At 43.6% G+C, this 12,091-nt stretch overlaps 1 protein-coding gene across 2 annotated transcripts in view; it reads right to left on the bottom strand.

Annotated features, from left to right (window-relative positions):
• Positions 1–3,326: 3,326 nt before the first annotated feature.
• The window catches only part of LOC143299843 (uncharacterized), a 108,132-nt gene continuing 99,367 nt past the window's right edge, over positions 3,327–12,091 (bottom strand). The window contains exon 3 of one of the 2 annotated variants that reach the window (XM_076613334.1): positions 3,327–4,285. In XM_076613334.1, the coding sequence (XP_076469449.1) occupies positions 3,597–4,285 (689 nt within the window). In that variant the 3' untranslated portion in view covers positions 3,327–3,596. Of the gene's footprint in view, positions 4,286–9,707 lie in introns of those variants that run through there. The other variant, XM_076613333.1, reaches the window with a different exon arrangement.

The following is a 12,091-nucleotide window of genomic DNA, read 5'->3' as shown; positions in this document are numbered from 1 at the left end:
TATCTGTGTTTGTGTATGATTTTCCATTTATGTTCGTACTTGTTATGTACTAACCCCCCCCCCTCCCCCCAATATTCCTTGTGACCCCGGTGCACTTGGTAATAAAGACATATTCTATTCTATTATATTCTAGTACAGTAAAGTTTCATGTTTAAAGTTTCTTTTCTTATGATAGAACGTTGTTTAGGGGTATATTTGTGTGTGTGTGTGTGTGTGTGTGTGTGTGTGTGTGTGCGTGTTCGCGCGCCCGCGCGCGTGTCTCTGTGTTCATTTAATTTGTTCATAGTGTTTTAGGATCCCACTGTTGAAATGCCAGAAACGATTTTCAGTCATAAACATCATAATGTTTCTGTCTTTTAAAAAATGCTTAGGAAAATTTCTGCGGTCTGCTTCTCTCTCTGTCTGTCTGTCTGTCTGTCTCTCTCTCTTTCTCTCTCTCTGTGCGAATGTTTGTGTGTGCGCGTGTGTATCTGTCTGTCTGTCTCTCCTCCTCTCAGTTGTCCCCATCTCTCTCTCTCTCTCTCTCTCTGTCTCTGTCTCTGTCTCTGTCTTTACCTACCCAAGGGTTCCCCTTTTCCTCTGTCATCATCTTCTTACTGTCTTCCCACTGAAGTCACTGTCGTGTTTCCCAGAGAGACTTCCTTAGTTGGCTTAAAATTTTGTTTTGCCTGTTTCAGTCTGTGATGTGTTATGACAACCAGATCGTGGAACTGTAAATACTGGGGTAAACGCTTTCCGTTTACCAGGATCTTTGTGCTAGGCTGGGCTTTTCACAGTATTTATCAAACGCTACAATCCTTAAAAAACAAACAAAAAAAAACAAAAAAAACAAACAACAACAACAACACGGAAGCTTATGTTTTGTTAATAATTTTTCCGAAATCAATTAGCTAAATTAGTTTAGTTGATAGAGTGGGCAGTATATGAGCGAAATTTGATGATGTGTTTTCTAGATCTACTGACCTTTTATTTCAGAACTGAGGGGGGAAAAAATAGTGACATGGTGATGTTACACAATAATCCTTGACATGTATACATGTGATATTTGGCGTTGAGGGACAAGACATGAATTCGCATGGTTTCTGCCAGTCACACAAAAACACTTTTATATTGACTGTATGGAAAAAAAAATAGGACCTTTTGAATAGGCGAAATTCTGAGGTCCCGCGAACGCACGTAAAAGAGCCCATGACAAAAGAATTTGCTCGTGGTAAATTCTGGACAGATCAACTGTGTCGATAGTCAGCAGATGCCTCCATTAGGAGCCTGATTTTGCAAACATGACAGGTAGTTGATGTTTACATCGAAAACTGTTTAGCAGTTGAGTGTATTATGAGTGCATTTATTCGAGGCAGCGTACTTAATTTTTTTTATAGTTAGACAGTAAGTTAAATCTGGAATTAAGCAGAAAGTTTATTGAAAGGAACAGTTTACCAAAAAAAAAAAAAAAAAAAAAAAGGAAAAAAAAACCACAAAAAAACCAACAACAAAAAACAAAACAACAACAACAAAAAAACCCACTTTGTTTTTACTATTATTGAAGGGCACATTACCTGACAGCCACCTGACTGTGTTTGTCTTGACACATGACCGACATCAACTTGCTGCTTTGAACTGTGAGAAAATATAAACCGATAACAGTTACATAAATGCAATAAAACGTACTTTAAAAGTCACACTTACTTGTTCACTCGGATGAATTCTGGCAGAGAGTAAACAGCATCTTGTGAAAGTCTGAGCCTTTTTTTTTTTTTTTCTTTTTTTTTGGTTTTTTTGTTTTGTTTTAATCGTTTAGATTGCTCTGTAGATATTCTCCCTTTCGTATGGTTGTGTGTGTCCGTGCATGAAGCCATTGCGTAAGTGGAGAAAGAGAAACACCCGTAGGTGTTGGGGAGGACCCATAGAAGCACCTACGGGTGTTTCTCTTTCCTCCTGTGTAGATATTCTTCCTTTCGAATGGTTGTGTGTGCCCATGTATGCAAGCCATTGAGTAAGTGTTTGTATGTTGTAACGCTTATTTTTTTTGTGTTTATTTGTGCGTAAACGATGCGTGCAATGCGCGTGTGAGTACTGGCTGTGCCGCAAAGACTGTTGGCAGCAATGATTTTCAAATCTTCTCGATGGCTGTTACCTCAAAGCAATGTGACGGACGCAATAGCCGAATGGTTAAAGCGTTGGACTTTCAATCTGAGGGTCCGGGGTTCGAATCTCGGTATAGTCTGGTGGGTAAAAGGTGGAGATTTTTCCGATCTCCCAGGTCAACATATGTGCAGACCTGCCAGTGCCTGAACCCCCTTCGTGTGTATACGCACGTAGAAAATCAAATACACACGTTAAAGATCCTGTAATCCATGTCAGCGTTCGGCGGGTTATGGAAACAAGAACATACTCAGCATGCGCATCCCCGAAAACGGAGTATGGCTGCCTACATGGTGGGGGTAAATAAACAAAAAAAACGGTCATACACGTAAAATGTTACATGTTTGTCTGAGTGTGTATGTGTGCGTGCCTGAAATATGATTGAACGACACAGGAAAACGAATGATGAGCGCCCCAATGGCAGCCGTCAGTCGGCTCTACCCAGGTTGGCAGCCTGTTCAAATAACTCCGTGTTTGTAAAGCACTTAGAGCTTGGTATCCGACCGAGGATAGGTGATGTATAAGTATCCATATCAATCACATGTCGGACTTGGCTGGTCGTGCGCTTCATTTTGAACTGTGTGGCAAGCTGCCGGAGTGGTTTCGTTTTTTGTCAACAGCAGTTTGCCACGTTATATTCAGGTGGTGGTTTTTTTTTTTTTTGTTTTTTTTTTTTTTTTGATTAAAAAAACCATTCTAGTTCCGCGTCAGAATTTTCGGAGGAAGGTGTCTTATCACTGAACAACGAATAGGAGTCTTGAAGACACAGCGCAAGAATATGATTTTCAGTATGAAAATTGAATTCTTTTGCTGAAGTTTCATGTGTTCGTTTTTTTTTTGTTTGTTTTTTTTCGTTTTTTTTTCTCGACTGTTTGAACAGAAAGGGCCTATGAAATTGATGCCTTTTGCATTGTTGGTAATATGCTTTGTTGTCAGTGAAAAGAAATGAAAAAGCTGATTGCGCGTGCTCACACACACTTACACACGCATACGTGCACACGCGTGCGCGCGCGCGCGCTCACACAGACACAGACACAGACACACACACACTGGGAGAAGGAGTGAAGAAAGAGAAAAACAGACATTTTAACAGCAACGAAACTTAACTCCACACTATCAGCTGCTACACAACACGTCCACAATGTTTCAGCAATAACAACAAAAAGCTCCGGTTTCTCTCTTTTGCTTTATTTTTCTTTTCTGTATCCAGGATTCAATTAGAAGAAAGTTTCCTTACACTTACCCCCCAAAAGTGATGCATTCTGTTCATGATTTAACTTTATTTTACAGCAGCAGCATTAATCAAAAATACTAATTAAACGGAATCTTGTTTTGTTTCTTCTTCTTCTTCTCCTTATTTCCGAAGTTGCAGTCTTTTTGTATCGAACAATGTAACATACTAATTTGGGTGTTGTTGTTATGCACTTTGAGGGTAGCTCAACAGCTCTTCCCCCTTTTCACTTGCCGATGAATTCCGTGTACCTCTTCTTGACGTCCATGTCCTCAGGCAGGGGCAGGTAATCCTCCTCACGCCGTCCGATGAACTCCGGGTTGTTGCTGTTCTGCAGACGGTTGCGCATCATGGCGGATATCCGCTTGTTGACCAAGTCTCTCAGCAGCTGGTCAGCGATGGGCCCGCCTCTCTTCCCCAGCCACTCAGCGTAGCGCTTGTTCCGGGGAACCACCGACGTCTTGTTGGAGTCGTCGGCCTGGCGTTTGTTGAGGATGTCCGTCACCTCTTTCAGCAGGGCATCCCCCTCCACCGCGTTGGCCGACACTCTCTCCCAGGCGCCGCCCAAGATCCTCTTGCCGACGAACTCGTAAGGCATCAGCACTCGCTTGCCCAGGAGGTCCAGCACGGATCGCTTGTGGGGAGGAGACTGGGGCCTCTTGCCCAGGAACTCGTACTGGGAGCTTCGTTTCCCTCTCTTGGCGGAAGCAACCTCGGCGCTTCTCTTGGTGGGGTATCGCTTGTAGAGGAAGTCGAAGCGGTTGTCGTCCGGAAGGAGACTGCCGGCCCGTTTGCCGACAAACTCGTTGAAGCGTTTCGTTGCTGCTAGGTCGTCGTCGGAAGAGGTCGGGGTTTGCCAAGAAGATGCTCCGTCACTGATAGATCGTTTGCTGAAGTGAGAAGTATGGTCATCATCTGCGGGCAGAAAGGACAGAAGAAGAAAAAAAAAAGAGAGAGACATGTGAGAAACACAGGTTTAGGTAGCGCTCGCCGCTTGCAACGTGTGCACCGCAAAGACCGCTGGAGCGCCGCTGTCGCTTGAAGGGAGCACGTGAAACAGGAAGACAACAGGCTACACACAGCATCAGCTCTGACAGTGGTTAACATGGACACAGAACTTTTTTCTCTTTTTTTTCACACCATGCGGATGTCGCTTTACGCTTGAAGTCGCTGGCAACGTTTCGAACGCAAAGCAGTTGGTGTTTTCAGCAGATAAATGAAAACTTACACTCAAGCTTATCTTTATATAGCATTCTAAAGCTTAATTTAATGAAGCTTTTCATAGTTTGACGATATAAGTTTAAATTTCAATGCTATTCGGAACTTGACACGATAGCATTTGAAGTTTATCCTGTGGCTTTGTACGGGGTTGCACAAACCGAACATATTTATACAACAGAGTTTCCTGTACACTTATTATTGTTTTGCTACAGGTGTAAAATAAAATGGAAATAATTGCTACATGTGTTTAATTTTAAATCTTGTAATTTGAATCTTACTTATAATGTCAAACTGATACTTTTCCCGGTCTACACACCCTTTTTTCCTCTCTTTTTGTTTTTTCAGGTGAAGATCTTCATCTTGTTGAGGATTACTTCGCACCTCTCTTTCTGTTTTTCTCTCTCTCTTTCTCTTTCTCTTTCCTTCCTCGCTCTGTCTCCATATTGAAATGGGAGCTGTGTTTTTGTTTTGTTTGTTTGTTGTTGTTAGCTCCTATGATACATTTTACGAGGGAAATGCATTTGAAAGGTGTAAGCACTAAAAGTGTTTCAGATAATTTTCTTTCATGTTCGTTTTCCGACCTAAATGGGCATCACGTCGGGAATGAGAACGCAAATACCTTTGTTTCCTGGAGATTATTTCAAACTTAGTAAATTGTTCAGTCTGCAGATCTATCTCGATATCATATAATGTGTTGGGTTTTTTTCTCTACAAATGTGCTATTCACATTCAGTATGTTTACAAGTCCGACGGTTTATCTGTTTCATTTCCTCTACAAATTCATTGTGTTATTCCTCAACTGTATGTTTAACAGTTCGTCAGTATATTTATCTATTTTCTCTTCAAACCAGCTGTGTTATTACTGTTCTGTATGTTTATAAGCCCGTCAGTATACGTTTGTTAATTTTCTCTACAAATCCATCGTGTTCTGCCTCTTCTGTTTGTTTTAAAATCCATCAGTGTATGCGTCTAGAATATCTCCTCTAACCCCAATTCTCTTCGTTCACATTGCTCGTGAAACACTATTTTCAGCACTACACTCATTTCTTAAGCCGAAAAAGATGCTTTGCCAAAATGCATTTATGGAGGTCGGTGTGAGATGTGAGTATTTTGTACATATCATCTTCCGTCATAAAATACTGGGTAACATCAGAAAAAAACGAAAACGAAACGTTGGAATAGCGGCTGGCGGCAGGGATTGCTTTTGGTGCAGCTGCGCGTTGTGGTTGTAAATACGTGAACGCAGACAGTGATAGACAGACAGACAGACGCCCAAGGACACACTTACAGACAGACAGAGAGATATATAGACAGACAGACAGACGCAGAGAGACAGACCTAAGAGACAGGGAGAGAGAGAGACAGACAGACAAAAGTGAAGAGTTATTTCTATTACATACATGTACCCTTCCTTGAAATGTTAGGACGGTTGTCATTACAGTTATCGCGATAGCAATGAAAGAAACAGCCGGCATCACATCTGAGAGCAATGTAGAAACAATAACAACAAATTCAACAACAACAACAACAACAACAATAAGCACAAAAACCAACCACCAGCCAGTTTGAAAGCAGCGGCAGTCGCTGTATCAACTGCAGTCAAAAGATATTTGATTAATGTAGCCTCGCTTGGAAACAATACTTCCCCTTTTTTTCTTTTGTTTTTCTTTTCGCCTCTCTTTCTATTTTCTGCCTGCCTGCCTGCCTGCCTGCCTGCCTGTTCATGCATGTGTCTGCCAAGCTCCCCCTATTTCCTTTCTGGGTTGTCTTTTGTCTATTATGCAGTAAAGAGATCCTTTATTACACTCGCTTGTTTTAGTTACTTTACGACAGCGTGCATGCTAGAAATCTTTAGTATCAGTATCAGTAGCTCAAGGAGGCGTCGTTGCGTTCGGTCAGATCCATATACGTTAAACCACACCACATCTGCCAAGCAGATGCCTGACCAGCAGCGTAACCCCAACGCGCTTAGTCAGGCGTTGAGAAGAAAAAAAAAACCCATAAAAATACTACGACTACTAATAATAATATCTAAAAGGCGCAAAATCTCGATGAAGTCATCTCTAAGTGCACAAAATTAAGACAGCAACGATGAAATCATTGCTTTCTTTTACCTTTTATGGAGGCAGTGGCCAAGAGAAAACAATGGCAAAATATCAGCGCGCGGGCACGCAGACACAGACACAGACACACACAGACACACACGGACACACACAGACACAGACACAGACACAGACACACACACACACACACACACACACACACACTGATAAGTTACTTATACATGGCACACACACTCATGTGGTCTAAACTTAACATCACACGAAAACGCTGTCCACAGGACCAAAGCCTACGTGTATTGACTGGTATTGCAGTACTTTAATTCATTCTAGCCATTGCATAGAACAGAATCTGTGGCCATCTGTGGCCATCAGATGCAAACTTGCTTTGAAACTGTGGCTAATATCACTGATAGTGGAAAGACGCTAAACTAAAGAACGAACACACACACACACACACACACTGATTGCAGTTTGATGTCAACCTTATTATATGCAGTCTTCCCCCCCCCCTCCCGCCTCCTTCTTCCTCGCAGTCCCCCCCAATCGCACACACACACACACACACAAATAATCATTGACCTCCTTTACCTCAGCCCTGAATGTTTCTCCGTCTAATATTACTTAAAGTGGAAAGACGTTGACTTGGCGACGATAACCCCCCCCCACACACACACGCACACACACACCCACCCACCCTCCCTCTTACACACAAGCATATAGATCGTGCGCGCGCACACACACACACACACACACACACACACACACACACACACACACACACACTAATCATTGACCTCCTTTACCTCAGTCCTGAATGTTTCTCCGTCTAATATTACTTAAAGTGGAAAGACGTTGACTTGGCGACGATACCCCCCCCCACACACACACGCACACACACACCCACCCACCCTTCCTCTTACACACAAGCATATAGATCGTGCGCGCGCGCGCGCACACACACACACACACACACACACACACACACACACACACACACACACACTAATCATTGACCTCCTTTACCTCAGTCCTGAATGTTTCTCCGTCTAATATTACTTAAAGTGGAAAGACGTTGACTTGACGACGATAGCCCCCCCACACCCCCACCCACCCACCCAGCCTCTCTCCTACACACAAGCATATAGAGCGTGGGCGCGCGCGCGCGCGCACACACACACACACACACACACACACACACACACACACACACTCCTGTTTCAACTCATCTTGTCATTTTAGACGCTACTTGGAATCTTATCTCTTTTGATACGGTTTTATGAATAGAAAAATGATAAAAGTTCTGCGACGAACATTTAATCTGGATATTTATAAGAGAATGATATTCTGTACTTTGTAGAAAAAAAAAGTATTCTCTTATCGAATAATGCGCCATCTCCTTACGATTAAAGGGTTATTATATTGTATTTGTTTATTTGGAGGAGCGGATAAAATGACGAACTGTGATGAGATAATTCCCTTGCAAGTTTGGATCTGATGGCGACAGATTCAGTTCTATGTATTGTCTAGAATGAATTAAAGTACTGCAATACCAGTACAAGTAGGCTCTGGTCCTGTTGACAGCATTTTCGTGTAATTAACCCCTTCAGTGCTGGAGAAAAAACAGTTGAAAGTGGTGTTTCGAGTCATATAACTTTCCGAAACAATAATCCTAAAACTGAGAAAATAGTCTGGAAATATACCACTCTAGATAAACTGTGTGAATTTTTTTAGCCTTCCAGAGTTATTTCCCTTCATCAGTGACATTACTATGTACGTAGGCGATACGTGCTGCGGCACTCAAGGAGTTAAGCTGAGATCATACAAGTGAGTGTGCCATGAAGAAGTAACATTCAGAATTCTGATGGCGTGAGGTAGGATTTATCTATGAAGGGGTTTCTTGGCATAAAACTGAATGAATCTCAACACAAAAGAGCAGGGAGATTAGATGTACGTTAAAGACTATTGAAAAAAAAAGTTTGATATCGCCCTTCCCAAACACACTCCATGACCTTACGTACTCTACCCAAAATAATTTAAGGTACAGGCTGAAATGTTTTTTCATTGCCCGTCACTGACAGACAGGCTCTCTTTCTCCTTCACATTTAGGGGATTCGACAGAAGACAGTATGCGTGGCAAAAAAAACGATGAATCATTGCCAAGTTATCATCGACAGTACCGACGTCCAGTAGGCATGTCATTGACTTCCTCACGAAGGAAAAGTTTGGTTAGGAATGGAATGGATCTTGTAAAACGTTGGTCTCAAGGATGAGATTCTTTCAGGAACGTTTTTAAATTCATTCATTTATCTTATTTTATCATTTTTTGGGTGCGGGGGTGCGGGAGGGGGGGGGGCGGGTTGGGGGGGGGGGGCGGGTTGGGGGGGGGGGGGGGGTGAGAGGTGGCGGGGGGGGGGGGGGGGAGTTGATTACGGAGGGTTGAAATGGGACGGGATGGGAATTGGAAATGGTGGTGTAGGGTAGCTTTTTCCAAAACTGTCATTCATAGATGCACTGGACGAATTATCAACAAGTGTACACAAGCGCAATGGGCATGATGATGCTTATGTACTCGCTCTGATTTGAGCAGAATTGCAAACAAACAAACAACAACAACAACAACAACAACAAAAAATCAACAACTCAAAACCAAAAACAAAACAAAAATTCCTACAAGTCTGAGGCGTCCCTCAAGCAAAGCGATCTGCTGTCAAAGATTAATTAATGCATCTGCTCAGCATGATTAAAGAGTTGTTGAAAGCCTCTTCACCACAGAGGAAAATTTCTAGAAAACATTAGCGTCTTCTTCTTCTCTGTGCCTTTCTAAGCGCATTTTCTCTTTCTGCACAAGACTAAGACGTGTCACGTTAACAAAAAAACAGAGGCAAACTAAAAACGAAATAAAATCTCCATTTGCTAGCAGACAAAACAGCACAGCGTATAGGAACCTTCATATCTTTATTCCGTTTCAAAGAAACAAGCATGGATGTAATTGTGCCAGCTCAGAACCCATCTCTTCCCCCCCCCCTCCTCTTCCCCCCTCCCCCTACCCGACTTTCTGTTCGCTCGCTGCTGCAAGTAACACTATTTGTTTTCACTGACACAAAGCAAAGCATCTGCCTGACGGCCCAAGTTTGGACCTGTTGCTCTTTGTTTCTTTGTGCTCCCTCGCCACACTCTCTCTGTGTCCCATCCCAATCAGTTGCTTAATTAAACGTGCATAAAGTACTTATTGCCTGTGTAAATATGGATCCTCGTTTGCTAATTTTAAGGATAATATGCGTGTATTTCATCTGGCGCTCCTGGAATGTTGTCATGATATAAAACCACAGTTCTGGAACATCCACATCTTAACAATTGTGTCGGACAGTTGTTTAGGAGATGCTTACAGTATGAATATCATCAGCACATGCGTAGATCGCGTGCGAATAAATTAGCAGCACGTGATGAAATTATGGGTGGCAACCCTGTTGTTACTGTGTGTGTCTTTTATTCTTCTTTTTTTTTAAAATTCTTTTTCTTTTTCTTGTCTCAGGCAGGAGGTTACCGCAGGAAATTGTCTTTTATATCTTGCGACGTTACAGCTTGGGGCGTCTGCATCAAGTCTTCGAGGCTTTCGGGGATCCTCCTCCCGACGAAAAAAGGGGCGGTGTGTGGGCGTTTGTCGGCTTGGCTCAGACTTCCGTCCTCTCCTGTGGCCTGCAGACTCTGAAGGGCCGACATCAGCTCGCTCAGTCCCTCGTCCTCGCGCTTTCCTACAAACATCGGGTTGGGTCGTTTTGGATTGCGTCGCTTGCCAACGAACATGGGATTATTGCGTCGCTTGCCAACGAACATGGGATTATTGCGTCGCTTGCCAACGAACATGGGATTATTGCGTCGCTTGCCAACGAACATTGGGTTGCGCCTTTTGCCAACGAACATGGGATTATTGCGTCGCTTGCCAACGAACATGGGATTATTGCGTCGCTTGCCAACGAACATGGGATTATTGCGTCGCTTGTCAGCGGACTCTGAAGAAGTCTCGTCTTCATCAGGTTCTGAAGAGGTCTCGTCTTCAGGATAATCGGAGCTTTCGTGATTCTGCTCCTCCTCTTGGTCTGACAGATCGTAGATGGTGTCAAAGTTGTCAGCTTCCTCCATGGAGAGTGGTTCCTCGTCTTCTGAAGACGACATCCGCTTCCCAACGAACATAGGGGTAGGCGCTCGCTTACCGACAAACATAGGCCTAGGAGCTCGTTTGCCAACAAACATAGGTCTAGGAGCTCTTCTGCCAACAAACATGGGGTTGGGAGCACGTTTGCCAACAAACATAGGTTGAGGGGCTCGTCTTCCTACAAACATTGGGTTGGGTACTCTTTTGCCAACAAACATGGGGTTAGGAGCTCTTTTGCCAACAAACATGGGGTTAGGAGCTCTTTTGCCAACAAACATGGGGTTAGGAGCACGTTTGCCAACAAACATAGGTTGAGGGGCTCGTCTTCCTACAAACATTGGGTTGGGTACTCTTTTGCCAACAAACATGGGGTTAGGAGCTCTTTTGCCGACAAACATGGGGTTAGGAGCACGTTTACCAACAAACATTGGGTTAGGAGCTCTTTTGCCAACAAACATGGGGTTAGGAGCTCTTTTGCCAACAAACATGGGGTTAGGAGCTCTTTTGCCAACAAACATGGGGTTAGGAGCACGTTTGCCAACAAACATTGGGTTAGGAGCTCTTTTGCCGACAAACATAGGGTTGGGAACTCTTTTGCCGACAAACATAGGGTTGGGAGCACGTTTGCCAACAAACATGGGGTTAGGAGCACGTTTACCAACAAACATAGGGTTAGGAGCTCTTTTGCCGACAAACATGGGGTTAGGAGCACGTTTGCCAACAAACATGGGGTTAGGAGCACGTTTACCAACAAACATAGGGTTAGGAGCTCTTTTGCCGACAAACATGGGGTTAGGAGCTCTTTTGCCAACAAACATGGGGTTAGGAGCTCTTTTGCCAACAAACATGGGGTTAGGAGCTCTTTTGCCGACAAACATAGGGTTGGGAGCACGTTTGCCAACAAACATGGGGTTAGGAGCTCTTTTGCCGACAAACATAGGGTTGGGAGCTCTTTTGCCAACAAACATGGGGTTAGGAGCTCTTTTGCCGACAAACATGGGGTTAGGAGCTCTGTTGCCGACAAACATGGGGTTGGGAGCTCTTTTGCCAACAAACATGGGGTTAGGAGCACGTTTACCAACAAACATGGGGTTAGGAGCTCTTTTACCAACAAACATGGGGTTAGGAGCTCTTTTGCCAACAAACATGGGGTTGGGAGCACGTTTGCCAACAAACATGGGGTTGGGAGCACGTTTGCCAACAAACATGGGGTTAGGAGCTCTTTTGCCAACAAACATGGGGTTAGGAGCTCTTTTGCCAACAAACATGGGGTTAGGAGCTCTT

The sequence above is a fragment of the Babylonia areolata genome, chromosome 25 (genome assembly GCF_041734735.1).
Source record: "Babylonia areolata isolate BAREFJ2019XMU chromosome 25, ASM4173473v1, whole genome shotgun sequence".
Classification (NCBI taxonomy): Eukaryota; Metazoa; Mollusca; class Gastropoda; order Neogastropoda; family Buccinidae; genus Babylonia; species Babylonia areolata.
Note: the sequence above shows the minus strand (reverse complement) of the source record. Positions and strands in the feature narration are given on the sequence as shown.